Source organism: Alligator mississippiensis, chromosome 8 (genome assembly GCF_030867095.1).
Source record: "Alligator mississippiensis isolate rAllMis1 chromosome 8, rAllMis1, whole genome shotgun sequence".
NCBI lineage: Eukaryota > Metazoa > Chordata > Crocodylia > Alligatoridae > Alligator > Alligator mississippiensis.
In genome coordinates, this window is record NC_081831.1 from 28,330,137 (window position 1) to 28,353,943 (window position 23,807).

The 23,807-nt window shown below is 57.2% G+C and overlaps 2 protein-coding genes and 1 long non-coding RNA gene across 6 annotated transcripts; 2 read left to right on the forward strand and 1 right to left on the reverse strand.

Annotated features, from left to right (window-relative positions):
* Positions 1-484: 484 nt before the first annotated feature.
* On the reverse strand, positions 485-7,450 carry GPKOW (G-patch domain and KOW motifs). Of its 2 annotated transcripts, XM_006261273.4 has the most exons (12): positions 7,377-7,450; positions 7,019-7,265; positions 6,246-6,391; positions 5,638-5,777; positions 4,918-5,024; positions 4,301-4,490; positions 3,437-3,569; positions 3,211-3,352; positions 2,385-2,493; positions 2,213-2,282; positions 1,325-1,410; positions 485-1,211 (listed from the first exon to the last, which is right to left on the reverse strand). In XM_006261273.4, the coding sequence occupies exons 1-12, from the start codon at positions 7,420-7,422 to the stop codon at positions 1,041-1,043; spliced, it is 1,587 nt and encodes a 528-aa protein (XP_006261335.2). In that variant the 5' UTR covers positions 7,423-7,450; the 3' UTR covers positions 485-1,040. The 2 variants fall into 2 exon arrangements, with proteins under 2 accessions (XP_006261335.2, XP_059588567.1); XM_059732584.1 differs by lacking the exons at positions 4,301-4,490; positions 4,918-5,024.
* Positions 7,204-14,085, forward strand: LOC102559069 (uncharacterized). Its single transcript, XR_002087650.1, has 8 exons — positions 7,204-7,274; positions 8,213-8,354; positions 8,513-8,580; positions 10,675-10,857; positions 11,309-11,388; positions 11,542-11,692; positions 12,372-12,510; positions 13,587-14,085. It is a non-coding gene; the product is annotated as an uncharacterized LOC102559069 (long non-coding RNA).
* A 572-nt stretch (positions 14,086-14,657) lies between these two features.
* Positions 14,658-23,715, forward strand: WDR13 (WD repeat domain 13). Of its 3 annotated transcripts, XM_006261272.4 has the most exons (11): positions 14,658-16,877; positions 17,046-17,233; positions 17,793-17,867; positions 18,139-18,379; positions 19,388-19,497; positions 19,636-19,766; positions 20,517-20,824; positions 21,331-21,511; positions 21,846-21,993; positions 22,313-22,431; positions 23,128-23,715. In XM_006261272.4, exons 2-11 carry the CDS (start codon positions 17,085-17,087, stop codon positions 23,310-23,312), a joined length of 1,647 nt encoding a protein of 548 aa, XP_006261334.1. In that variant the 5' UTR covers positions 14,658-16,877; positions 17,046-17,084; the 3' UTR covers positions 23,313-23,715. The 3 variants fall into 3 exon arrangements, with proteins under 3 accessions (XP_006261334.1, XP_019334886.1, XP_014451298.2); XM_019479341.2 differs by lacking the exon at positions 14,658-16,877 and having other exon boundaries at positions 16,884-17,233; XM_014595812.3 differs by lacking the exon at positions 14,658-16,877 and having other exon boundaries at positions 17,146-17,355.
* Positions 23,716-23,807: the final 92 nt, after the last annotated feature.

Genomic DNA, 23,807 nt, shown 5'->3' on the forward strand with positions numbered 1-23,807 from the left:
GGAAGCAGCAGTGCTTTAACTAAAGATCTTTGAACTAGCACCCCCGCTACCATTTTGAAGCGCAGGATGCTGAATACATGTGACACTGTGGGCACTCTAATTAGAGTGGCTCTCAGAGCCGTTCTATTAAAAGCACCCTTCTCCCCACCCCAAAGCATGTGTATAGAGACCCCTAGGGATTTTTCAATAGCATTTAAAATTTACGTCCAACCACCACCCAGAAACTTAGTAAAATAACTTAAAGCTGGATATTGTTAGTAGGCAGCCTTGCATGGCCAAACTGTGCTCTGGGCCGGGCGGGACTGTGGTCATGGTTCTTTGGAACAGTCCCCCAGTGGCATTGCCATGAAATTTGGGGTAGCCCAAGTTTTGCCCCATAATCCCATCCTAATCTGACTGTTTAGGGCTCTGTATTTGATGAGATATTATTTTACATATAATTAGTACATATGCGTAGCTAATGAAATTCGGTCTCTTTAGGATGTGTAATTCATTAACAACAAGTTTTTATTGGGTCTAGATTAGCTTTGAAAAAGGAACTGGGAATAAGGAACCAACTTCAGCCTCATGCTCCAGTAGCCATCTCTGAAGCTGGCACTTGGCCCCACCCCAACACCCCCATGATCCCAGGAGGCACTGCTCTATCCGCATCCAGAATCAGATTAAGGTAATTCTAGGAGTGGCTCTAGAACCCCAAAACAGGAACCTAAAACCTGCAGATCACCACAGATACCACGATCTAGAACCTAGGTTTCAGGGGACAGGGAGGTTGGATAGCACAATCCCAGCCTAGAACCTCCAAGGTCTTGGAACTTTCCATAAGCGAGAACACGATCCCAAACCTAGAACCACAGGGAAGGCAGAGTCTAGAACCCACCAGGGACTTGGCATGGTGGGGTTGCTCTAGAACCTGTATAGCTCTATGCCCAGCTGGTCATACCTGTTCATTCCCCTCTCTGACCACTTGTCATTGTGCTCTAGAACAGTCATGGCTCTAGAATGCCACACGGACACAGATCCAGGTCCCCCCCCCCCAAACTTCACTGGGTGAGAGGGCTGGGGCCAGCAGGGGGCAGGGCTCTCTCATCATCATCGTCGTGGTGCCCCACATAATGGCAGATGGTGTTATAGTCAAGGGTGACAACCCCGACATCTGGGAGCTGCACCAGTGCCTGCCCACGGGCACCATCCCGCTGCAGGATATAGCCAACCTGTATTGGGGAAGTGGGGAGAGCATGATTTGCAGAGCATTCTAAGAAAGGAGGAGCCCACAAGCCCCTCTGTCAAAGCCAGGCTCACACCCCTCCGCCCACCAGTCACTCACCCTCCCAGCCTGATTCCCCAGCACCACCATGACGCGGTCGCTGACACCACGGGGGATCACTGTCTCCAACGTTGCTGCCCGAAGCCCTGTGGGGGGGGGTGTCATCTGAGACAGGGTGGAGCCAGCCTCACCAGGTTCTACCCACTTTCTTATTCTAGGCCCCCTCCCTGTCACCTACTCCAGTGCTTCTCAAACTATCTGATGTGGCAGACTGGCAATTTTTTTTCCAGTGGGCCAGGGACCGGTGCCCGGTTCAGCCGGTAGCAGCAACTGTGCGTAACAGCGCTACACAAATGCGCGACTGGCTGTTTCTTTCTCTTTCCTCACCTCACACAACGTGACGTCACCTGGAGTGTTGGAACGTACAAACTGTGGCATTATGACATATCAATGTTATGCTTCTGAAAATATATTTCTTTCTTTCCTGGCAACTCGCTGCAGACCGACACCAGTCTGTGGACCACCACTTTGAGAAGCACTGACCTAGTCCACCCACCACCTGTCACCTCCCAACTCCCACACTTGCCTGTCATCCCAGCCCCACCCTCTCCATGGCCTCATCCCCTGTTAGTCATCTACTAGCCCCACCCCTGCCTCCTATTCCTACCCACTCCCTGATCTCACCTGCCAGTCATCTCCCAGCCCCACCCACCTGGCATCAATTACCAGCCCCATCCCTTGCATCTAGCCCCACCCACTCCCTGGGGAAGTCCCCTAGTCCCACCCATTTCCTGGTCCCGCCCTCTTGTCCCCAAGCTCCTCCCTACATCCTCTAGCCCCATCTACCTCCAACCCACACCCCTGCTAGTCAACCCCCCAACCCCCTCCCCAACAGGGTCAAGCCAATAAACTGAGCAGAAGTACCTCTTGCCCCTCCCCATTACTCACCCTCCAAGACCTGCCCCTCATCAGTGCGACAGACACAGGCTCCACCTCCCAGCACGTCCTCTACCACCATCTACAGGGAAGTGGAAAGAGACATGGGCAGGGGAAGGGCTGTCTCCCCCTCCAAGGGAGGGTTAAGAGACAGGGCTAAGGGATAAGAGAAGGGGGTGTTTACCTTCGTGTTGTAGTATTTGCCTCCCTTGTAGGCATGATCGATACATCGAACCCGCAGATCCCGGCGTAGCCAGCAGGGAGTACCATCACTCCGGGCCTGCTTGGCTAGCCTGCAGGGGAAGGAGCAGAGTCATCAGTCGGGGGGTGGGGTCTGGACCCATGTCTGAGTTTGCTGCTGGCCCATTCTCACCCAGAGATGGTTGCATCTCAACCCTCTCCGTGGGGTGTTACTCTCAGACGTTCAGCCCCGAACTGAACCCATTTCATTCTTCTTTGCAGGTCATTATACTCAGCTGCCCCACCCTAGAGCTGGCTCCATCTAAGCCTTCTCCACAGTATATTCTACTCAGCCATTCCTCCCCAGAATTGGATGCATATCAGCCCTCTCTGTGAGGTGTTACACTAAGCCATTCCATCCCAGAGTTGGCTGCATCTCAGTCTTCTCTGTATGGTTTTAAACTCAGTTCTTCCACCCCAGAAATGGCCACATCTTACCTTCCTTTCTGGGGATTATACTGAGCTGCTCCACCCCAAAGCTACATCCCCGTCTTTTCTATATGGTGTTAGAATCAGCAATTCTGCACCAGAAATGGCCACACCTCATGTCCTCTCTCTAGGCTGTTATAGTCAGCCATTTGGCTCCAGAACTGGGCCCATTTCAGCCCTCTCTGCAGGGCATTATACTCAGCTGCCCCACCCCAGAGCTGGCTGCATCTAAGCCTTCTCCACATGGCGATATACTCAGCCTTTTCTCCCCAGAACTGCCTGCAACTCAGTCCCCTCTATAGTGTTATAGAGCTGGCCTTGTTGCCAGACCCAATCCATACCTCTGCAGCTCCACCCCCTGCTTCCTCTTCTGCCCAGGCTCCTCCTTCCTATGCTGGGGGAGCCCAGCATTCGGGTGGGTAGTGAGCCCATTCCTTTGCTGCTCCTCTTCCTCCTCCTCTTTGTGGGCTTTGCTGAGACAACCTGGTGAGATTTTGGGGGGTATTAGAAAGCTGGGGGTGGGGTGGGGTGAAGACAGCTGGAAAGAGAGGGAGTCACATGACTCACTGAGGTCCTTGCCCAGTCGCTTGTACTCCTTCCAGGTCACAGGTTGCAGGCTGTGCTGGCTAAGGGTCACTGTCTGGCCCCCCAGTGCCAGCTTCACCATTGCTCTGGCATTATCGGGGTCCAGCCCCTCGATCTGGGGTCATAGGAGGAAGCACAGGTGAGACTAGGAAAGGTCTTTCCTCAAGCACCCAGAGAACCCAGGTGTCTGGGCTCCCAGCCCCTTTAGCTCCTATTTTCATCAGCCAAATGTTGCCTGCCCAGAGAACCCAGGCATTAGGGTTACCAGTCCTTCAGCAAATTCCTCTGCTAAGGCTGGGGTAGAACCCAGGTGTCTGGGCTGCCAACCTCCACCCTGCTCCAAGCCACCAGGTGTCTGGGCTCCTGGGCCCTCCTAGCAGCCCCTGCTTCTCTCCCAGAGCCAGATGGAACCCAGACATCTGGGCTCAGCCCCCCAGCCCTGGAACAGGGAAAGAACCCAGGCTCCCATTCAACTATTAATCCCCCTTCCCTCCAGCCAGAATGGAACTCAGGTGTCCGATCTCCAGCCTACCCCCTTCCCCCAAACTGGGATAGAAAAAAAGTGCCCAGGTCCCAGCCAACCCCTTCCCTCCAGCCAGGATGGAACCCAGGCATCTAGGCCCCTAGCTGCCCATCCTGGCTGGGTGGGAGGAATGGAAACCAGATATCTGGGCTCCCAGGCACCCCTCCCCCCCACACACTTCCCCGCACCTAGGATGGAACCCAGACATCCAGGTGCCCAGCCCCACTTACTCTTCCCCCAAAGACAGGACAGAACTCAGGTCCCAGTCAACCCCACCTGGGTTCTGTCCTGGGGTAGAACACAGCATCTGGGTGGACACTCACCTTGCCATACAGGCCCCGATGAGGGCCAGCCTGGACGAGAACGCTGCCCCTTGCTGCCAGCCCCAGGGACTCCTCCCCATTCCCCTCCTCAGGGGGCTCTATGCCCAGTGGAGAGAAAGGCAGGGGGGCCTGGGCAGCCCCCAGGCCCAGTCCCTTGGGACGCAACTCATGTTCTAGTGGCTTCACAGCCCTGGGGGAAGGATGGGACAAGAAGGGATTACATGGCACCCCTAGTGCATCCCATGGTACTGACCCCTGTGCACTCCTCCCCCACACTATGACTTCTGATCCCACCCAGACAGTTCCCCTGAACTTCAACCCCAGAAGCAGAAAGAAGATTCTACACATCGTCCCTTCCTGACCTTCTCCCCAGGGTCACTTCTGGACCTCGGAAAGTGGTTGTACCCAAAATTCTCTCTGGCATCCCCCAGTTTGACCTTTGATGTCACAGGGCAGCCTCTGACCATACTCACAATCCTCTCTACCATATCCCACCTTGATCTCTGATTGTACCCACAACCCTCCAACACCATGCTGTACCCCTCGTTGCCCTGCTCCCTCCCCTCTGACCCTTGACCTTCCCAACTGCCACGACCTTTGCCCCCAGGGTCACTCACTGCTTGAAGGTATGGCCGATGCCCTCGCCCTCCTTCCAACCCATCCCCCGCAGCATGGCCAGACCATAGGCCTCCACTGGCACCTCTTCATAATCTGCCTCTGTGGCCTAGGGGGCAAAAGGGATACATCAGCCCACTGGGGTGGGGATTCTGTGGGGAGGAGGGAGTTCTCTGGGAGCTGGGGCCCAGAAGTGCGAGCTCTCCCCCTGCATGAGGCAGCTGGAGGCAAGGAGTGTGAGGGATGCAAGGCCAGCTGGGCCTGAGGGAGGGGGAAAGGGAGAGGTCAGAGTTGGACACCTGGGTTCTCTGAGAGGGAAGTGGGAGCCAGGGAGGGTAGTCAGGGAGAGTCTAGGAGCCTGGACACCTGGGTTCTCTGGAAGTGGAGTTAGAGCAGGGAGCAGTGTCAGAAACCTAGACATGTGGATTCTGCCCCTGCGTGGGTCACCTGGCACCAGGGGCAGAGAGGGGGGATATTGGGCCAGCTGAGCTGGGGGGCAGGAAGGGATCAGAGCCAAACACCTGGGTTCTCTAGAAGTGGAGTAATGGCTGGATGGGGTTACAGCCGGGGGACCTCAGAGCCCTGACACCTGGGTTCTTTAGATTGGGAGTGGGAACTGGGAGTTCATGAGCTGGGATACCTGGGTTCTGCCCCTGCATGGGCCAGCTGGGGGCAGGAGGTGGGTGGGGGAAATACAGAGCTGAACCTGGAGATTCCCTTACCGACTCAGGGCGCAGACTGACGTCCACATGGTCGCTGTCCTCGTAGCCACTAAGTACCCTGTTCTGGACTAGCATGGGAATGGTTCGAGCCAGGGAAGCCTCAGCACCAGCCTCCCAAACTTCCAGCACCCGCTGTGACTCTGCAAGGTACAGGGGAAGTATCAGAGCTAGATGCATGGATTCTTTGGGAGGGAGATGGAGCTAGGCATTTAGAGCAGGGAAGACTGGGAACCCAGGTATCTGGGTTCTCTGGGAGGAGTGGGGGCTGGGAACCTGGACACATGAGTTCTCCCCCAGCTCTGGCAGGGCATCTGGGGTGGTGGGGAGTCTGGACATTTGGGTTCTGCTTTTGAGTGGGCCAATGCAAGGGGAGCCTTTAGTTGACAAAATTAGCACTTTTTGGGGGGAAGCGGGAAGGGGAAGGGGCCACATCTAGCACCCTGGACACCTGGGTTCTCCCCCATTTCTGGTAATTAGAATGAACAAATACAGAATAAGAAAAAGCATGAAGGGGTGGGGAGACTGTACGTGTGGGTTCTCTCTCTGCTCAAGCATCAGGCTGGGAATGATGGCAAGCCCAGACACCTGGGTTCCCGATGCCCACTCACCCTCAATGATCTCCCGAATGGCCTGACCCTCAACCCTGTCCCCGCCAACAGGGTCTGGAGAAGCCTCGCCCGCTGGCCGCTTCCACTGGTTCGTCCGGATCAGGGGAATGACAAGTGCTGAGGGGGGCCGTGGGGCCAGGCAGACACTGTGGGGAGACAGCTTTCTGATGCCCCACCCCTCACAGCCTGAGGCCCCAGCCCTTTCTCTGCACATGCCCCCACCTCCACTACACTTGATCTGAGCCTTCAAGAGGCGGAGAAGGGATTTAACCATGCTCCTTTGCACTTCCTAGGCCCTGCCCCCTCCATCAAGATCCCCTCCCCAGTAGCCACACCTCAATGCCCCACAACCTCCCCAGATGACCATGCCCCAAAACCCTATAACCCCACAGAGGCCGACCCCCTCATCTACTGACCAGCCCCTTATCTTAATTCCAACCCCTGCTCTCTGGGGCCACGCCCCTTCCCCAACCCACGCCTCCAGCCTGCCCCTCTTCCTTACCCCGCCCCCTGCCCTAAGTGTACACGCCCTTTCCCCTCTGCAGGCATGCACTGTACGCACCATGGCTCAGATGCCCAGTGCACACCGACTTTTTCCTCGGTGCACGCGTTCTGATGTAACCCCTCTGCGAGGCAAGCACTTGGGGCAACCTAAGCTTCCACATTAAGCATGCGTCCAAAGACACCCAGCCTCTTCTCCTTCCTCCTGTGTTCATGGTCAATACAGCTCGCGCATGCGCCATTCCGCTTCTCTACCCCGCCCCCAGGGATACCTCTGGAGCTCCCGGTCCTCCATAGCGCGCACGAAGTCTGGTTCCGGCACGTGTTCGGTGGCGTCAGGCTCCGCGCAGGGTCCCGACTCGGGACCGGGCAGCCGCCTCCGCCCAGCGGCGGTGCGTGTAAACCCGAACGACACTGGTCCCGCTCCACCAGCCGCTGGCGCCGCCATCTTGCCGCACCCGCAGTCGCTGCCGCAGGACATCATGGGAGTCGTAGTCTCATCCTCGGAGCTGGCCCTAACTGGACGCAGTAAGGTTTCATGGGAATTGTAGTCCTCTCAGAGCCACGGCCCTCTAGTCGCGCCCGGAAACGCCACCGAAAAGTATCATGAGAGCGGTACAGCCGACTCACCGCGGCCATCATTGCCTCGCCTGGGGTTTGCGGTACACGGAATCATGGGAGTTGGAGTCCCCCTCTACTAACAGGCATTTCGAAGAGACAGGAAGGGTTGCCTGAATCTCCCATCATGCGGTGGGATCTTTGACGTAATACATAGACAGCATGCATTGGGGCTCCAGGCTAGAGTTACCAGCATGCACTGGAGTAGCCTACAGGTCCCAACTGCCCTGATAACTGCTCCCCCACCCCTCCAGCTTTGGGGAGGGGGAGCTGGGAGAGGGCTAGGGAGAGAAACCAGGTGTCCTAGCTCCCAGACCCATTTTGTTTAGTCACCAGACCACCCCCCGCCCCTCACTTCCTTTCATTTTGGGATGAGCACGGATTAGCTGCCCTGCCACCTAAGTATCCATCCCTCCAAAAAACTCCACCCTCCCTAGCAGCCTAGCCACAGGGGGCAAGAGGACGGTTACCTGGGCAGCGGCCCTGTTGCCTTGGCAACCCCCCCCACCCCACTGCCTGCAGCCTGGGTACCCAGCAGGGGATGGAGATGGAGGGCTTTTGCACAGGGCTGATCCCAAGGCTTCCCCCCCCCTCCCCCCACCACCACCACTGGCCTATGGCAGATGGGATAGGATAACCTGCTGGTTGGACTTGGATTGTCAAAGTTGGGGGACTGCAAATTGGGAGTGATGGAAGGGGCTGTGGGTCAGGAGTGAGGAGCACTGTGGGGAGGGTGGCCTCACCAGAGCTGGGGGCAGGGCTGTAGGGGGTAAAATGCGGCTTGCTTATGCTCTTCACCCCAGATCTGGCTGTATCTGAACACTTTTTTTTCTCCTTCCACTCTAAAGGCCTACAGGGACTCCCAAGAAGACTCCCCCACCCAACACTCATCTTGGGGCTCTAACAGAAGGCCCCCAATTGCACCATGGGGGGTCCCAGACCTCAGCCCCATAACTGGGGCTCAGAGAGGGGTGAGGCCTATGGAATCAGGTGAGTCACTGAGGGGCAGGTGTCACAGGGCAGGAGTGATGGGCACCCCAGGGCTATGGTGCAGAGGTTCCAGGACAGGAATGGGAGGCACCATAGAGCTGATGTGCGGGGCTGCAGATTGGGAGGGAGGAGAATTTTTATCTACCCCTTCCCCACAGCTGCAGCACCCCGTGGAGCCCCCCAGAGGTCAGAGTTCCCATGGCAGGGTCGATCACAACTACAGGAGGTAAGTGTAGGGGACCAGGAGTGGCAGCAGGGGGCATCATGTGGGGCTCTGATAACCTGGAGCAATGGATGACACTCTGGGACTATAGTCCCCCTCCAGATCACTAGGAGGTGACATGCAGAGCTGTATCTCCCTCTTTAAGCTACTAGGGGATGCCGTATGGAGCTGTATTTTCTCCCCAGGCCATTAGGGGTTACCATAGATCTCTTTATCCAGGCCATGGGGGAAGCTGTGTGGGGCTATATCTTCTCTTCTAAGCCACTAGGGCAGTGCTTCCCAAACATTTCCTCAGCATGACCCCATTTCCTCATCATGGCCCCTCACTCTCAACTCACAGCACACCCCCCCCTTGGGTGCCCCTCAATCCTGACCCACAGCTCCCTGGCTTTGCTGGTGCTCCTCATTCCCCATCTGCAGCCCCCCACTCTCCCCAGGTGCCCCAGGGACAGGGCCCTCACCTTAGCAGTGCCTGAGTTCTGTCTACCACCTGAAGGAAGCAGCAGCTGCTAAGGCCAGAGCATGAAGCCCGGCTCCCTGCCCTCCACCCCTGTCCCTGACCCCACAGGTGGTACAGCCAGAGTAGAGCCCATGGGGGTGGGAGGATGTGGGCTGTGGGCTTGGGGCTCGCTGCCCTGCTGCCTTTCCCCCAGGCCTCTGCAGCCCGGCAGACAGGACCTGGGAGAGAATGCCACGCTGCAACCCCATCTACTAATGTTGCGACCCTATTTGGGATCACAACTCACAGTTTGGGATCTGCTGAAGTAGGGAGTGCTGTATAGGCCTGTATATCCCCCTCCAGGCCACTGGAGGATGCTGTACATGGCCAGATTCTTCCCCCACCCCCTCCAATGTTCAGAGCTGCATTTTGCCTCCAGGCCACTAGGGGATACTGTGCAGTGTTGCATCTCCCCCACTGTGGCATTCAAGGGTACAATATAGGGTTGTATCTCCCCTTCCAGGCCACTTAGGCGGGGTGCTATGTAGGGCTGTATCTCCCCTCTGGGGCATCAGGGTGCACTATTTAGGGCTACATTTCCCTCTTCAGGCAGTTCCAGCTACAGCTTGGGGGCGTGTGGGACTAAATATACTTCCCAGGTCACTTGGGAATGCTGTACAGGGCCATGGTTCTCCCCCCAGGGAAACTGGGGGCGGGGGGGGGGTGTTGGCAGCCATGTCTCATTAACACCTGGCTCTCCACCCTGCAGTGAATGTGGTGGTGGTGGTGGACGGGAGCTGGGTACTGCAATACAGCCACCAAGGGGTGCTCCACTCACCTTCCCTATTAGCCTGCTGCCCCCACCCCTGCCTGGGGGGCAGGACCACAAGCAAGGAGGTGGGGGAGGGGGTTGGCACCTGCCTGTGCCCCTGCCCCACCACTCCCCAGGGGTCACTGGCATCAGGGCAGGGGGCACTCAGGGGGGACAGATCTGGGACCCCCAGTGCTGCCCCCTGCTGGGCAAGGCAAATGAGACTGGCAGTGGCCTGCTGTTCGTTCAGTGCCCAGGTCAGGAGCTGGGGGCAATGAGGGAGGGTAATAGGTGCGGGGGCATAGGGATAAGGGGTGAGGAGTGCGAGGGCTGTGAGCAGGGCATAGGGATGGGTCTAAAGCTAGTGGCAGGGAATTGGGGTGAGGGAGGAGATTCAGGGGGCTAAGGGTTGGGGGAGAGTTTAAGATTAAGGGATGGGGCATTGGGTGATGAAGGATGGGGAGGGACTAAAGTAAGGGGAAGGGTATTTGGTTAGAGGAAGAGCTAAGGCTGGAGGAGGGGCACGGGGGAGGCTAAGGTTGGGGGAGGGGCAGTGGGGTGGGGAAGGGACTAAGCCTGGGGCCAGGGCATGGGGTTTGATGGAGGAGTTAAAACTAAGGGAAATGCATGGGAGTAGGGCTAAGAGGGCGAGGGTATTGGGGTAGGGGGTGGGAGAGGGTCATGTGGGTGTGGGAGGACTGTGGGGTGGGGCTAAGGCTGTAGGGGAGGGGCAAGGAGTGGAGTTAAACCTGGGCAGGGACAGGCCCTAGAGCAGGAGAGGGGCAAGATGGCTGTAGAGGTATCTCTGAGGGTCCCTTACTCCACTAACCCCTACTTTCTCCCCCAGGCCCCAGGAACCTGCCCCCATGGTCAGCTGCTGGCCCCCACTGCCTGGGCTCAGGGGGTGCTGAGGAACTTGCTGTGACCAGCTTTGTGGGGCCTGAACCCCAGGACATCCTGCTCAGTACCCTCTGCAGGCCTCATCCCCCAGGGGGCACTGGTGTGGCAACCAGGCCCTGCCCCCGCACTGGTGAGTGAGAGCAGGGGTTGTCTGGTGCCTAAGGGGTTAACTCCTCACCCCTAGCTGTTATCAGCTGCTGCCTGGCACCACCTGTCTGCCCCTGGGTCCCTTCAGCCAAGGTCAGTCTGTTTGGCTTGGTTTTGGGAGGGACTTGCAGCCACTCAGGGCCTAATAGCTCCTGCCCCTCTGAACACTACCATGGTTGCCTGTACCTAAGCTTTGCTATGGGGCTGGACATGTAATTATTTCTAGGGGCCTGGAGGGAGCAGATATTGAGTGAGGGTGGGACTGGGGTTTTGGGGAGGGGTTCCTGACAGGGTGGGGCAGGCACCCCCAGCATGCTGGGCGTGGTATGAAGGTGGGAAAGGAGCATGTTGGGGTACACACATGCACACACACCCATGATGGGGTGTGCACACAAACACCCACACACCACCTTATTCTTCCCTCCCCACCACAGGCTCCTCCACCAGTGACTTGAATGGGCCTGATACTGATGTGAGGTCTAAGATTGGGGGTTCCCACCCCCTACAACCCCAGGTACTAGAGGGAGTGGGGATATTGATGGAGGAGGGGGGACATGGAATGGGCAGGGATCAGGGAAGGGGAATGGGGGGTTTGTCTGGGTAGTGAAGGGGAAGTGGGGGAGGTGGGGTGGAGTATCCCTTTGACCCTGCCTCTCTCCCCCTGCAGATGCCAGCGCCTCCCCCTTTCTTGGTGGAACTGGCACGGGGCCCCCGAGGCTTTGGGCTGAGCCTATGTGGGGGACCATGACTGCGGCTGTGGCCTCTACATCTGTGTGCTACTGGAGGGGGGGCCAGCCCAGCACTGTGGATGCATCCAGGTAGTGTTCTCCCACACCCAGGGATCACCCCCCCCCACGTACAGCCATTGGAGATGATAGAGCACATTGGGACCGTTCTATACGCTTATAAGAGATGGTGCAACCCATACAGGCTCCTTTGTGTACTGAGGGGTGATGGTACATACAACCCATAGGGCTCCTTACACCTAGAGGAGATGGTGCAGCCTGTATGGGCCTCCTATACACCTGGGGGAGATAGTACTGCCTAACGGAACTCTTCCTATGCAGTCAAAGGAAATGGTACAGCCCACAGGGTGTTGCCCCCATACACCCAGGAGAGATGGTACAGTCCATATCCCCCCCACTGCACCTAGAGGAGATGGAACAGTCCACAGGAACCCTGCTGTACACGTAAGAAAGGTGGTACAACCCATAGGGTGTCGTCCTCCCCATTACGCTTAGGGAAGATGGTACAGCTCATAGGGACCCCCATATAACCAGATGAGATGGTACAACCCACAAGGGCCTTTTCCATAGGTACCAAGGGGTGTAGGGAGCAGAGAGAGCTCTGTGCATTTGCAGCGGGCACTATGGAGCTGGAAGTGGGGGGAGTCTTATGGGGGTGGGGCTTAGGCAAGGGGGTTGTTGTGGAGGGTTGGGGTGCTGGGGCACCCCCCAGTGGTTCCGTGGGATCATCACAGCCCATTGCCTTCCCCAGGTAAGTGACCAGGTGGTGGAGATTAATGGGGTGCCGGCCCAGAGCCTGACACACACCCAAGCCCTGGACTGGATGTGCTGGGGAGGGCCCCACCTCCGTCTCGTCCTGCACCGTGGCAATGGCCTTGTCCCCACACATGGTAAGCAACCCTTTCCCTTTCGCAACAGATTGATACAACCCAAAAGAAACCCCTTTATACATGGAGGGGAGATGATATGGCTCCCAAAAACTCTTTTTCTATATACTCGGGGAAGATGACACAGTCTTCAGGGATTCCCTCTTATACTCAGCTGATATGGTACAATCCATAGGATGTCCTCATAGATTTCATAGACGTTAGGGCTGGAAGGTACCTTGTAAGATCATCAGGTTCAGCCCCTTCCCAAGGGGCAGGAAGTCAGCTAGGATCAAGGGATCCCAGCAAGATAAACGTCCAAATGTTTCTTGAAAGTGTCCAGAGTAGATGCTTGCATCACCTCTGGGGGGAGTCTGTTCCAGGCCTTGGGGGCTCGGACTTTAAAGAAGTTTGTCCAGCCTAAAACAGTCTTGCAGGAGTTTGTGACTGTTGGGCCTTGTCATCCCCTGGGGTGCTCTGGTGAACAAGCGTTCCCCCAGATCATGATGCACACCCCTTATGTACTTATAGACTGCCACCAAGTCACCTCTGAGCCTGTGCTTCTCCAGGCTGAAGTCCCATAGCTCAGAGCCTCTTTTCATAAGGCCTGTTCTCTTGCCCTCTGATCATGTGTGTGGCTCTCCTCTGGACTCTTCCAAGCTTCTCCACATCCTTCCTAAATTGTGGAGCACAGAATTGGATGCAGTACTCCAGCTGCAGCCTCACCAAGGCTGAGTACAGTGGGAGGATGACATCCTGGGTCTTGCTTAAGATGCATCAGTAAATGCAAGCCAGAGTTTTGTTTGCTTTGCCAGCTGCGATATTGCATTGGTGGCTCATATTCATTTTGTGGCCAATCATGATCCCCAAGTCTTTCCTCATAGATTCAGGGGCCACAGTACAGTCCACAGTACCCAGAATAAATAATATAGCCAGTTTTTCTCTTGTACACCGTGCAGAGATGGTATGATCCGTGGGGACCGCCACACCTCTTTAATTTAAAACTATTTTCAGGAGAGTCCCTCAGGGGTGGGAGTGGGGTGAACTGTGTTTATGGGTATCTCTTCTCCTAACCTCCCTTGTCTGTCTTTCCCCCATAGACCATGAGCTCAGTCCTCCCCAGCCTGACCTGACACCTCGGGCTTGACCACCACCATGGGAAGGACCTGATTCTGGACATGGGGGACCAGGCCCCAAAGCAGGGAACAAGGTTGCCAGTGGGCTAGTCAGCTCCCCCTATGGGGCCCTGGCTGGTACCCAGCAAGGAGTGTCTGTACCAGGCCCTGTGGGGGGGCCGAGGTGAAGAGGCAGAGCTAAGACAGGCCCTTCCCCCTCACCATGTGGAATATTCTTGGTGCCTGGGGGCATCCACCCACAACAGAGGGTGATGGTGCAGCCTGTCCCCACTATCTGAGATATGCAATGGTATCTTCCCTTCTATCCCTGGTTTAGGCAGTAGAATCTGCCATTTCTTATTTCCCCTCTGAGTGCAATGGTATGTTCCATTTTCTATCCCTTTCCCTAGTTGGGCTGTGCAATTGTGTCTTCTGTTAACCATCTACCCCAGACTTGTCTTTTATAATAGAACCTTCTGCCTCACTCTTTCTGGACACCCTCATTGGCCTGTGGTATCTTCCATTTCCTATTTCCAGCCAGCTAGGTTGGAGGTTTGACAATTCACACCCCCAGTCGGGACAGTAGTGGTACAGGCAGCCCTCAGATATAGGACGCCATTGGTTTCTGAAAACTGCATCTTAAGTTGAAATATCATAAGTTGGAACCAATTTCCCCTTAGGAATAATGTTTATAAAAGGGGGATTGGTTTCTTTAGGACGCTAGACACAGCTGCGTCCAGCTGGTAAGTCCTTTGTTAGGGGGGGAGGTGCGGGAGCGGATCAACACCTTGCTGCAAGGGAGGGATTGGAGCTGGGGCAAGTGCTGCTCAGCTGGGGCGGCGGGCATGGGGAGGGGCTGGGGCTGCTCCTACTACTGTGCGCTGCTGATCCAGGAGCTGCTCATCTGGCGGCTTGGCTGGCGGTTCTCACTGCTGCTCCCACCTCCAGTTTAGGAGGGCATGGTGGGGGGAGCATGTGTCCCCAGATCTAGGCTGGGTGGGCGGGGCTGGGGCTGCACTCTGGGGGGGGGGGGGGGTGGAATGCACTGGGAGTGGGAGCTATGCCCTTCTGCCCCTCTGGGTCGGGGCAGAGCTACTGTGCTGCCTCTGGACAGTGGGAGCTGCCCTGGCCTCCCTGTGGCTCCCAGACAAACTGGCTTTGTCCTGTGCCCCCCTCTGCCCCACCCTAGCAGGGTGAGAGGCGGTACGGCATGGCAGGGGCTACACCAGGCTGTGTGCTGGATGGGCAGCAGGGGCTACAGCAAATTTTAGAATGGTTGCAGCCTGCCCCCATAGCCATTACCACACCCCAGTCTGGGAGCACACGACCCCCTCATGCCCTGCCAGCACTCACCCCACCAGGGCAGCAGGGGAGGAGGGGGTATGGGACAAAGCCACCACTTGTCCAGGAGGCGCAGGGAGGCCAGGGCGGCTCTGGCTCCTGCGTGCTTGTCCAGAGGCAGCTCGGCAGCTCCGTCCTGCCCCAGCGGGGCGAGTGGCAGGAGGGCATAGCCCCTGCTCCCAGCGCCTTCTGCTGCCCAACCCCAGCACAGCCCCGGCCTTGCCCACCCTACGCGGATCTGGGGGCACACCCCCTCCCATGCGCTCCTGGGCTGGCAGCACACAGTGGCAGGAGCCACCTTAACCCAGCCCCAATCCCTCCCTCGCTGTGGGGGCATTGATCTGCCCCCCTCACACCTCTTCCCTCCCCCCCACCACAAGGGATTTACCAGCTGGAGGTAGCTGTGTCTAGCATCATAAAGTCGAAACCCACATCAGAACCTCAAAACAGGGTGTACATTTATAAAGGTCGTAAGTGCCATTCATTGTAACTCAAAGTCACTAGTCAAGGACTGCCTGTATTGTAGACCAGAATAGAATAAACATAATGGTATGTTCCATATCCTTCCCTTCCTTGCCAAAGGGCTATGGAATAATCCAGTCTGGGCTGTTACCCCTATATGGATCACTCAATGGTACCTTTCCTTCTGCCCCTTTGCAAAGTTCTCCCCATCTGATCTTTGCAATGACTTCCCATTTTCTTGTACCGCACCCATTATGTGCAGTCTCTGGTTGGAGTAGATAATTTCCTGAGGTCCCTTCCAGTCTTACTTTTCTATGATAGTGGTACCAGCCATCCCTTCTCCCGTGGCTACAGAAATATGTTCCATTTCCCCCCCCTTGCCTCATGCAGACAATGCAGTAGTACAAGCCAATTTACTTCCCCCCTTTTGTTAATGGTATTTTCCAATCTGTTCCATATCCCCGCAGACCCACACCTGGGTTCTATAGGCTTGTCCAATTCCTCCTATCCCTCGTATTGAGTGGAATGGTTTGGTCCACTCTTCTGCTGGCCCCCCCACCTCACAGTCGTAATGGTACAGTCCACTGACCTGAGCTTGGAGATGGAGGAAAATAGACTGGTCCATTAAAAGAAATGGGGGAATTCTATCCTGAAACCAAACCATTCTATAAAGGCAGGGAGGATAAGAGCTGCTCCCCACCCTCCTAGCTAAAGTTGTGAATGGACCCATCCATCCACAGCAGCAGGAGGGGATGAAATGTTCCATGTATACCAAGGGGGGAGGGGTGCTTTATCCTGCCCAGCCTGGAACAAACAGTTGCCCTAAGAGGGGGCTTTCTTGAAGGGGCAGATTCATTAGGGCACTGAGCGAGCAGGCTACCCTGGAGGAGGGGGCTCCTATCCAGAGTCATTTCTGGCCCATTCCACTCTAGCAGATTATTTTTTTTTGGCAGGGAGGGAGAAAGGACCATTCTCCATGAAACTACCCAGAGATTGATCGATACCACAAAGGGGGGGGGGCATCCTGGGTGAAGCCATTCCATCGGGAGAGGGGACGAAATGCTCTGGGGCTTGAGATGCCTCAGTTGCCTTGGTTACGGTCTCTATGGAGACCGTCTGTATCTAAGCGGCCAGGATTTGATGCTTCCAGCCACAATTAAATAAAATCAGAGCTGTTTTCCGTAGCGTTGCCTGGGTCATTTCAGCATGCACTCCATCCTGCAGTCCCGGCCCCTAGGCAATTCCTCACCCTTGAGCGGGAAGGAATCAATCAGAGACCACCCTGCCAGCTTGGGCCCGCCCCCCACGGTGCCAATGGAAAAGGGGTGGAGTCATGAGAAGGAAGTGGAATGGTATCGCGAGAAGTCAGTGGAGGACCGCCATCTTGGAAAGGGGAAAAAATTCGCTTTGGAAGAAGGCATCTTGGAGTGAGAGGACTGCAGAGGAAGCTTATTGGGGCGGTTATTTGGAAAGGTGACAAGGGCGACGCCATATTCAAGAGTGGGAGGGGGGGCGAGCAGGGAAGAGAGAAAGAAAACATCGTAGGCGTCGCCATCTTGGAATAAAGCTGCAGTCACCGTCTCAGTGCCAGGAGTCACCTGCGAGGGTGAACAGGGTATCTCCCTCCTTCCTCTCTTCAAGCCGGACACCTGCGTTCCCCTCCCAAGCCTGGCCTCTCTCATGGACTCCAAGCAACCGAGTATCTCCAAAACACTCACTGGAACGGAGCACAGGCGTACTGGCTCTCACCGCGCAGGGAACCCAGGCATCCCAGACCGAACCCAGATCCTGCCCCCACTTCAAACACAATGGTCAGAGCTAGACTGGAGGTAGGGGGATTCCCACCTTCCCTACCCGGGCGCATGCGCAATGCTAGGTGGGCGGAGCTTCGATCCAGGCTGGCTCCACCCTCTAAAGCCGGCAGCACCAGGAGAGGGACCGAGAAGCCCAGGTATCGACTCCTTTCCTCGCCCCTCTCCCACCGCTAGCGTACACTGGGAGGAGCCGGCAGTGAATTTCACCCCCTGGCATCTCCCACCTCTTACGAGCCCTGCCCTTCCCTTGGCACTGCGGGGGGCGGGGCCCTAAGGGAGGGGGCGGGGCTTGGCGAGGTGGGGCAGTGAGGGGACGGGCGTTGGCAGGGGGACGGTCATGGAGGGAGCGGGGCTTTGTGAAGGGCATATGGCAAAGGGCGGGATTTAGGGAAGAGGGAAGGTTGGGGTTGGGTTTCGAAAGCGAGGAGCAGTCGGAAAGTGCGGGGCTTGTGCGGGTGTCTCAGGGGTGGGGCTTGGGTGGAGCCTGTTTCCTTGGAGATGAGGGAGGGAGACGGGGTGGGACTCCCAAGTGAGGCCCCGCCTGTGGTATTAACCCCTTCCTTCCTGCCCCCAGCTCACCTGAGCACCCACCTGCAGCAAGGTGGGGCATGGCAGCCGTGTGGCAGCAGGTGCTGGCTGTGGACGCGAGGTGAGTGGCGGCGGGGTACAACAGGCCAGAATGTGGCTAGCTCTGGGGAGGAAGAGCTGAGTAGAACAGTGGTTGCCACTAGCTCAGGGGAAACAACAGCCCAGTATAACGGTAACTGTGGCTGCTTGGGGGAAGGGGAGGTGTGACAGGCCAGAATGTGGCCAGCTCTGTGGGGGGAACAGCCCAGTATAACAGTGGTTGCAGCCAGTTCTGAGGGAGATGGCCTGGTATAACAGGCGAACAGCCAAATGTAACTCCAGCTCCCCTGCAGGTACAACGCCTACCGGACACCAGGGTTCCCCCAGTTCCGCACCCAGTACATCCGGCGCCGGAGCCAACTGCTGCGGGAGAACGCCAAGGCTGGGTTTGAGGCAGGACCACGGCGCCGATACCTCCGGTTGCGTGCCCAGCTCTTGGCCCAACGCTACGGGCCCTTGTCAGAGCAGAGCAGCTGCCGGGCCTACAGCAACAGCCTGGTGCGTGGCAGCCGCACCACCCTGGACCGCATGGAGGTGAGCATGGGGTGACTGAGTGGGGGTGGGGGGTGGGAGCTGAGTGAAACATCCAGGGCAGCTGGATCTGGGGAGAAACTGGGGTGGGGGTGGGATAACACTGGGGGAGGCTGAGTCTGGGGAGAATGGCTAAGTAAAACAGTAGGGATAGCTGAGTTTGGGAGGGGGTGGCTTACTGAAACACCTAGGGTGGCTGAGTGTGGGGAGAAAAAAGCTGAGTATAACAGTGGTGGCTGCTGAGTCTGGGGGGAATGGGGATAGGGAACAGTTGAGTATAACACTGAATGCAGCTGAATGGGGGGGGCAGGGGGGATAAGGAATAGCTGAGTAACGGTGCTGGCAGCTGGTTCTGGGAGCAGAGTTGGGGACACAGCTGGGTATAATACTGGGGGCATCTGGGTGTTGGGGGAACACGGGGATAGGGAACAGCTGAGTATTACACGGTGCAGCTGATTCTAAGGGAAATTGGGGCGGGGGAGATGGCTGAGCACTGAGGGGGGATGAGTCTGGGTAGAAGTTAAGGGGAACAGCTGGGTCTGGAGTGGGGTGGAGTGATGTAGCTGAGTATAAGTCATGGCAACTGCCGGGTGGGGGGTGCAGAACAGAATGGCTGTGTCTCACTCAGGGCAGCTGACTCTGGGGAAGAGGAGGTGGGCAGGAAACAGCTGAGTGTAACACAGGAGACAGCTGGCTCTGGGGAGGAACCAAGGGTAATAACTAAGTGTAATGCTGGAGGCAGCCAGATCTTGGGGTTGGCAGGGGGATGGCTGAGAAGAACCCTGGCCAGGGAGGGCTTCTGAAATGCTGCCATGCAGCCATCTCTGGGGAATGGCTGAGCATAACACCCCAGAGCTGGACTCGGCCTGGAACAGAAGTGTAGCCAGCTCTGGGGCGGGGTGGCAGGGTAACACCACTGGAGAGGGCCAAGCTGGTGAATGGTTGACTGTGAATTGCACCCAGCTCTGGGGTACAGTGGCCAAGTGTAACAATCCCCTCTCCCCGTCCCAGGACTTCGAGGAGGAGGCACGGGCGCTGGGAGCACGGGGGCACCGGCGCTCCGTCAGCCGTGGCTCATACCAGCTGCAGGCCCAGATGAACCGTGCTGCCCATGACGACAGGTAAGTTGGATGCCTGGGTTCTCTGGGAGGGGAGTGGGGGCTGTGGGGTGAGAGCAGAGGAGCTGCGGGCCTGGATGACTAGATTCTCTTGGGCATGGAAGTGGTATGAAGCTGCCTGGATCCCTGGCTTCTGTGCAGGCCACCAGGGGGGCTGGTGCCGACGGCAGCAGCTGAGGCGAGCCGGGCCATGGCTGGGGACACAACCCTGAGCGAGAACTATGCTTTTGCTGGTGTCTACCACATCTTTGACCAGCATGCCGACCAAGCCGGTAAGGGCTCTGCTGCTGAGCTTGCTGGGATACAGGGAAGGGAAGGGCATGCTAGGATAAGGGACAAGGGAGCAGGGCTTGCTGGATATGGGGGAAGCCCAGGGCATGCTGGGATAGTTAGGGACTTGAGGGAGGGTGGGGGAGAACTGATCCCAAGGCATTCTGTGATACCTGGTAGGGAGAAAACCAATCCCCAGTGCATGCTGGGATAGTACAAGGACTTCCTGGAGGCATGCTTGTATTAGGGGGGGAGGTGTGGGGGGAAGGGCTTGCCCTATGGTGTATTGGGATATGAGGAGGGGGGGACTAGTTCCTAGGGCATCCTGGGATATGAGGGAACTGTCCCAGGGGGGAGAGAAACCAATCTCCAGGGCATACTGGATTACCTGGGGGATGGAAACTGATCCCCAGGGCATGCTGGAATAACAGAGGGGCCCTGTCCAGGGCATGCTGGAATACCTGGTATTGGAGGGACCAGACCCCAAGGTATTCTGCAATATAGGGGGTGCTGCCCCAGCATACCTGGGGGTGGAAACCAAGCCCCAGGGCATTCTGAGATGGTTGATGTCTGCCCCAAGGTATCCTGGGATATGGGGAGGAAGAGCCAATCCCCAGGGCATGCTAGTATAGCGTTTGGGGGGAGGGGAAGCTGATCCCTAGGACCTCCTGGGGTAGTAGGGGACATTCCCCAGAGCATGCTGGGATACCTGGCGGCCTGTTCCCCTCACTTCCTCCCCCATCTGATGGCAGTGCCAAAGGTGGCGTTTGCCCATGATGACCGACACCTTCTGGCCTGCTGCTCATGGGATGGGACACTGTCAGTGTGCCGCCTTGCACCAGGGCCACCAGCTGTGCTGCAGGTGCTACGTGGGCACCGTGGGCCCGTGGCTGATTTTGCCTGGGCCTTGTCCAACGACCTGCTGGTCTCAGCCTCACTGGACACCACCCTGCGCATCTGGGCCCCCAGCGATGGGCGCTGTGTGCGCGAGGTTCCTGATCCTGATGGTGCACCCCTGCTCTGCTGCGTCTTCCAGCCCCTCAACAACAACCTCACTGTGGTGAGTGCTGGGCCTGCCTCGGAGCGAGGCGCATCCCAGGCTGATAGACTCAGCTGTTTCCCCCAAAAGCTGAGCACATCCTGGGCTGTTTATATGCAGCCATTATTCCCTGTTCCACTCCAGAGTTGGGTGCATCCTGGGCTGTTAGACTGAGCTGTTAGTCCCCAATACCTAGCTGTACCCCACATCCCCCACAAACCAGAGCTGGGTTCATCTGGCCTGTTAGACCCAGCTATTATCCCCTATTCCACCCCAAAGCTGGGTGCATCCTGCGCTGTTAGATTCTGTTATTAACCCCTTGAGTTGAGCACATCCCAGGCTGTTACACTCAGCTCTGGGGGATGGTAGCTCAGTTTATTCTGGCCTCTTAGATTGGGCCATTATCCCCCAGAGCTGGGCACATCCTGGGGGGGAATGGACAGACACCCTGTCCTGTCCCATCTCCCCCATGTAGAACTGGGCACATCTCAGCCTCTTACCCCACCCCCCCTCCCCTCCCCTGGCAGGTGGGGAACGGGCGCCAGGGACTGCATGTACTGAACATCTCAACAGGGAAAACAGCACGGGGAGGCTCAGCTCGGCTGGGTGGGCGGGTGCTGTCTCTCTGCTTTGATGCACCTGGGCACCTGCTATGGGCTGGCGATGACCACGGTGCCATCTGCTCCTTCCTCTTTGACGTGGCAACTGGTAAGAGACCCCCAGACCTCTCCACCTCCCCAGATCCACCCTCCAATCTCTGAGCTTCTCCATGGACCTCCCCCCTTGAAACCAATGTACCTCCCCCATGGTGTTTAGAGGGGTGTCAGGGGGATGGGCTGAGGCATGATGGAGCATGTCAGGGCCCAGAGGTAAGGGTCAGGCCACCGTGTTGGAGGGAGGGCACTGCAAGACTTTGGGGAAGTGTGGGGGGCTGTGGGAGTTGTGGGAAGGGGGTGGAGACACTGGGGAACTGTAGAGGAGGGGCTGTGGGGTTTGGGGAGACTGTGGAGGTCCCAGTCTCACCTCCCTGCGCTCCCACCAGGAAAGCTGATGAAGGCAAAGCGACTGGTGTTGGGGGGTGGTGCAGCTGTGACCAGCATCTCAGCTCGGTCCTGGATCAGCCGTGAGGCTCGAGACCCCTCGGTGCTGGTCAGCGCCCGTGGCCCTGGCGCTCGCCTGCTGCTCTACCGGTACCAGTGGGGAGGGGGATGGATGGGAGAGGGTCACTGGCTAGCAGGCTCTGAGATTGGGGGATGAGCTGGGGAGGGTCAGACTATGGGGTGAGGAGCTTGGGTGGGGGGAGTCTGGCTGGTTCTGAAATGTGGGGTCAGGGGGTTCCCTGACTGAGGGGGGGGGGGGGCTGTAGCTGGGGTGGCAGGCTGTGTGATGGCCAGCAGGGGCCTGGGGAAGCATTTTTGTGTGGGGGTCAGGGGCTGGAGAGAGCAGCAAGAGGTTGGGGGGGTTCCATACCCCACCCCTCCCCACCCCTGTGCCCCCTGCCTCTGATAGGGTGGTGGATACTGAGGGAGGGCTGCAGCTGAAGCGCAGCTTCCCAGTGGCACAAGGGACGCAGCCTGTGCGCTCTATCTTCTGCCCTCTTATGTCTTTCCGCCAGGGCGCCTGTGTTGGTAAGTCTTCTCCCACACCTTCCCAGCATGCTGCAGGGGTGTAGGGACACTGATGCTCTGAGCATGCCCTGGGGCCAGGGATCAATCTCAGCATCCCTTGGGACTAGAGGGGTGTCAATCCTATTATGCCTTGGGCTGAAGGGTCAATCCTAGCATCCCTTGTGGCTGGAGCTCCCCAATATGCCTTGGGGGTAATGGGTTAATTACATTATGCCCAAGGGCAGCAAGTCAATCCCCTCATGCCCTGGAGTTTGGTTTTTCCTAGGATTCTCTGGGTTGAGAGATTTAATCCCATTATGCCATAGGGTGTGGGGGTCAATCTCCTCCCTGCCCCAGGGGATGGTGGGGGTGTTGATTCCATCATTTCCTAAGGTTGGCCTTTCCCAGCATACGTTGGAGTTGTAGTTAATTCCAACATCGCTTGAGCACTAGATCAATCCTATTATTCCCTGCAGCTAGTACCTTTCCCAGAATGCCCTGGGCAAGGGACAGGGCCCATCCCCTAGACCCTCCCTCTGGTGGGGGGGATGACAATATTCCCAGAATCCCTTGGGATAGGGGGCTGTCATTCTGGCCTGTACATCATTCCCAGGCCTCTCTCCCCTACTTGGGTGAGCATGTGGGGGAGATGGCAGCATTGCTGTGGGGGACACAGCACTGACCCTGCCCCATGTCATGGTTGCCATGGCACTGCAGTGACAGGCAGCGAGGATGCATGTGTGTACTTCTTCGATGTGGAGCGCTCAAGCCGGGCTGTAGTGAACAAGTTGCAGGGTCATGGTGCCCCTGTGCTGGGTGTCAGCTTCAACTGCGATGAGAGCCTGCTGGCTTCCAGTGATGCTCGTGGCCAGGTCATCGTCTGGCGCCGTGAGCAGAAGTAGCCACTTCCTGTCCTGGATGAATCCACGTCCTGTCCTGGATGATTGCAGCCAATGATGGAATGCCTGTGGCCAGTTCGTCTGGTGTTGTGAGCAGAAATAGCTACTTCTGGTCCTGGATGTGTCCCCTACCTGTTCCCAATGACTGATCCATGAAGGGATGGTCGTGGCCAGGTCATTATCCGGTGCTGCAAGTAAATGTAGCTACTTCTGGTCCTGGATCTACCCTCTGCCTGTTCTGAATATCTGCTTCCTGTCCCAGATGCACCCACTGCCTGACCTGAGGGAGTATATCCTGAAGACACCTGCAGGCAGGTTATCAGCTGGTATCATGAATTGTAACTACTTTCTGTCTTGATTGTACCTACTTCCTGTCCTGAATACTTTCCTCCCCAGGGCATACCCACTTCTTGTCTTGGGTGATTGCATCCCCCTGGCCTTCAGTGCCACCTGCACAATACCCTAGAGCTGAGAGCATGTGTAGTCACACCCACTTGT

Coding starts and splice junctions, on each gene's coding strand:
- WDR13 (XM_006261272.4), top strand. CDS start 17,085: ATGGACTCCAAGCAACCGAGTATCTCCAAAACACTCACTGGAACGGAG. Junction 17,234..17,792: donor TGGTCAGAGCTAGACTGGAG/GTAGGGGGATTC, acceptor TCCTGCCCCCAG/CTCACCTGAGCACCCACCTG. Junction 18,380..19,387: donor CCACCCTGGACCGCATGGAG/GTGAGCATGGGG, acceptor TCCCCGTCCCAG/GACTTCGAGGAGGAGGCACG.
- GPKOW (XM_006261273.4), bottom strand. CDS start 7,422: ATGATTCCGTGTACCGCAAACCCCAGGCGAGGCAATGATGGCCGCG. Junction 5,778..6,245: donor CATTCGGGAGATCATTGAGG/GTGAGTGGGCAT, acceptor TGTACCTTGCAG/AGTCACAGCGGGTGCTGGAA. Junction 1,212..1,324: donor TGGGGAATCAGGCTGGGAGG/GTGAGTGACTGG, acceptor TCCCCAATACAG/GTTGGCTATATCCTGCAGCG.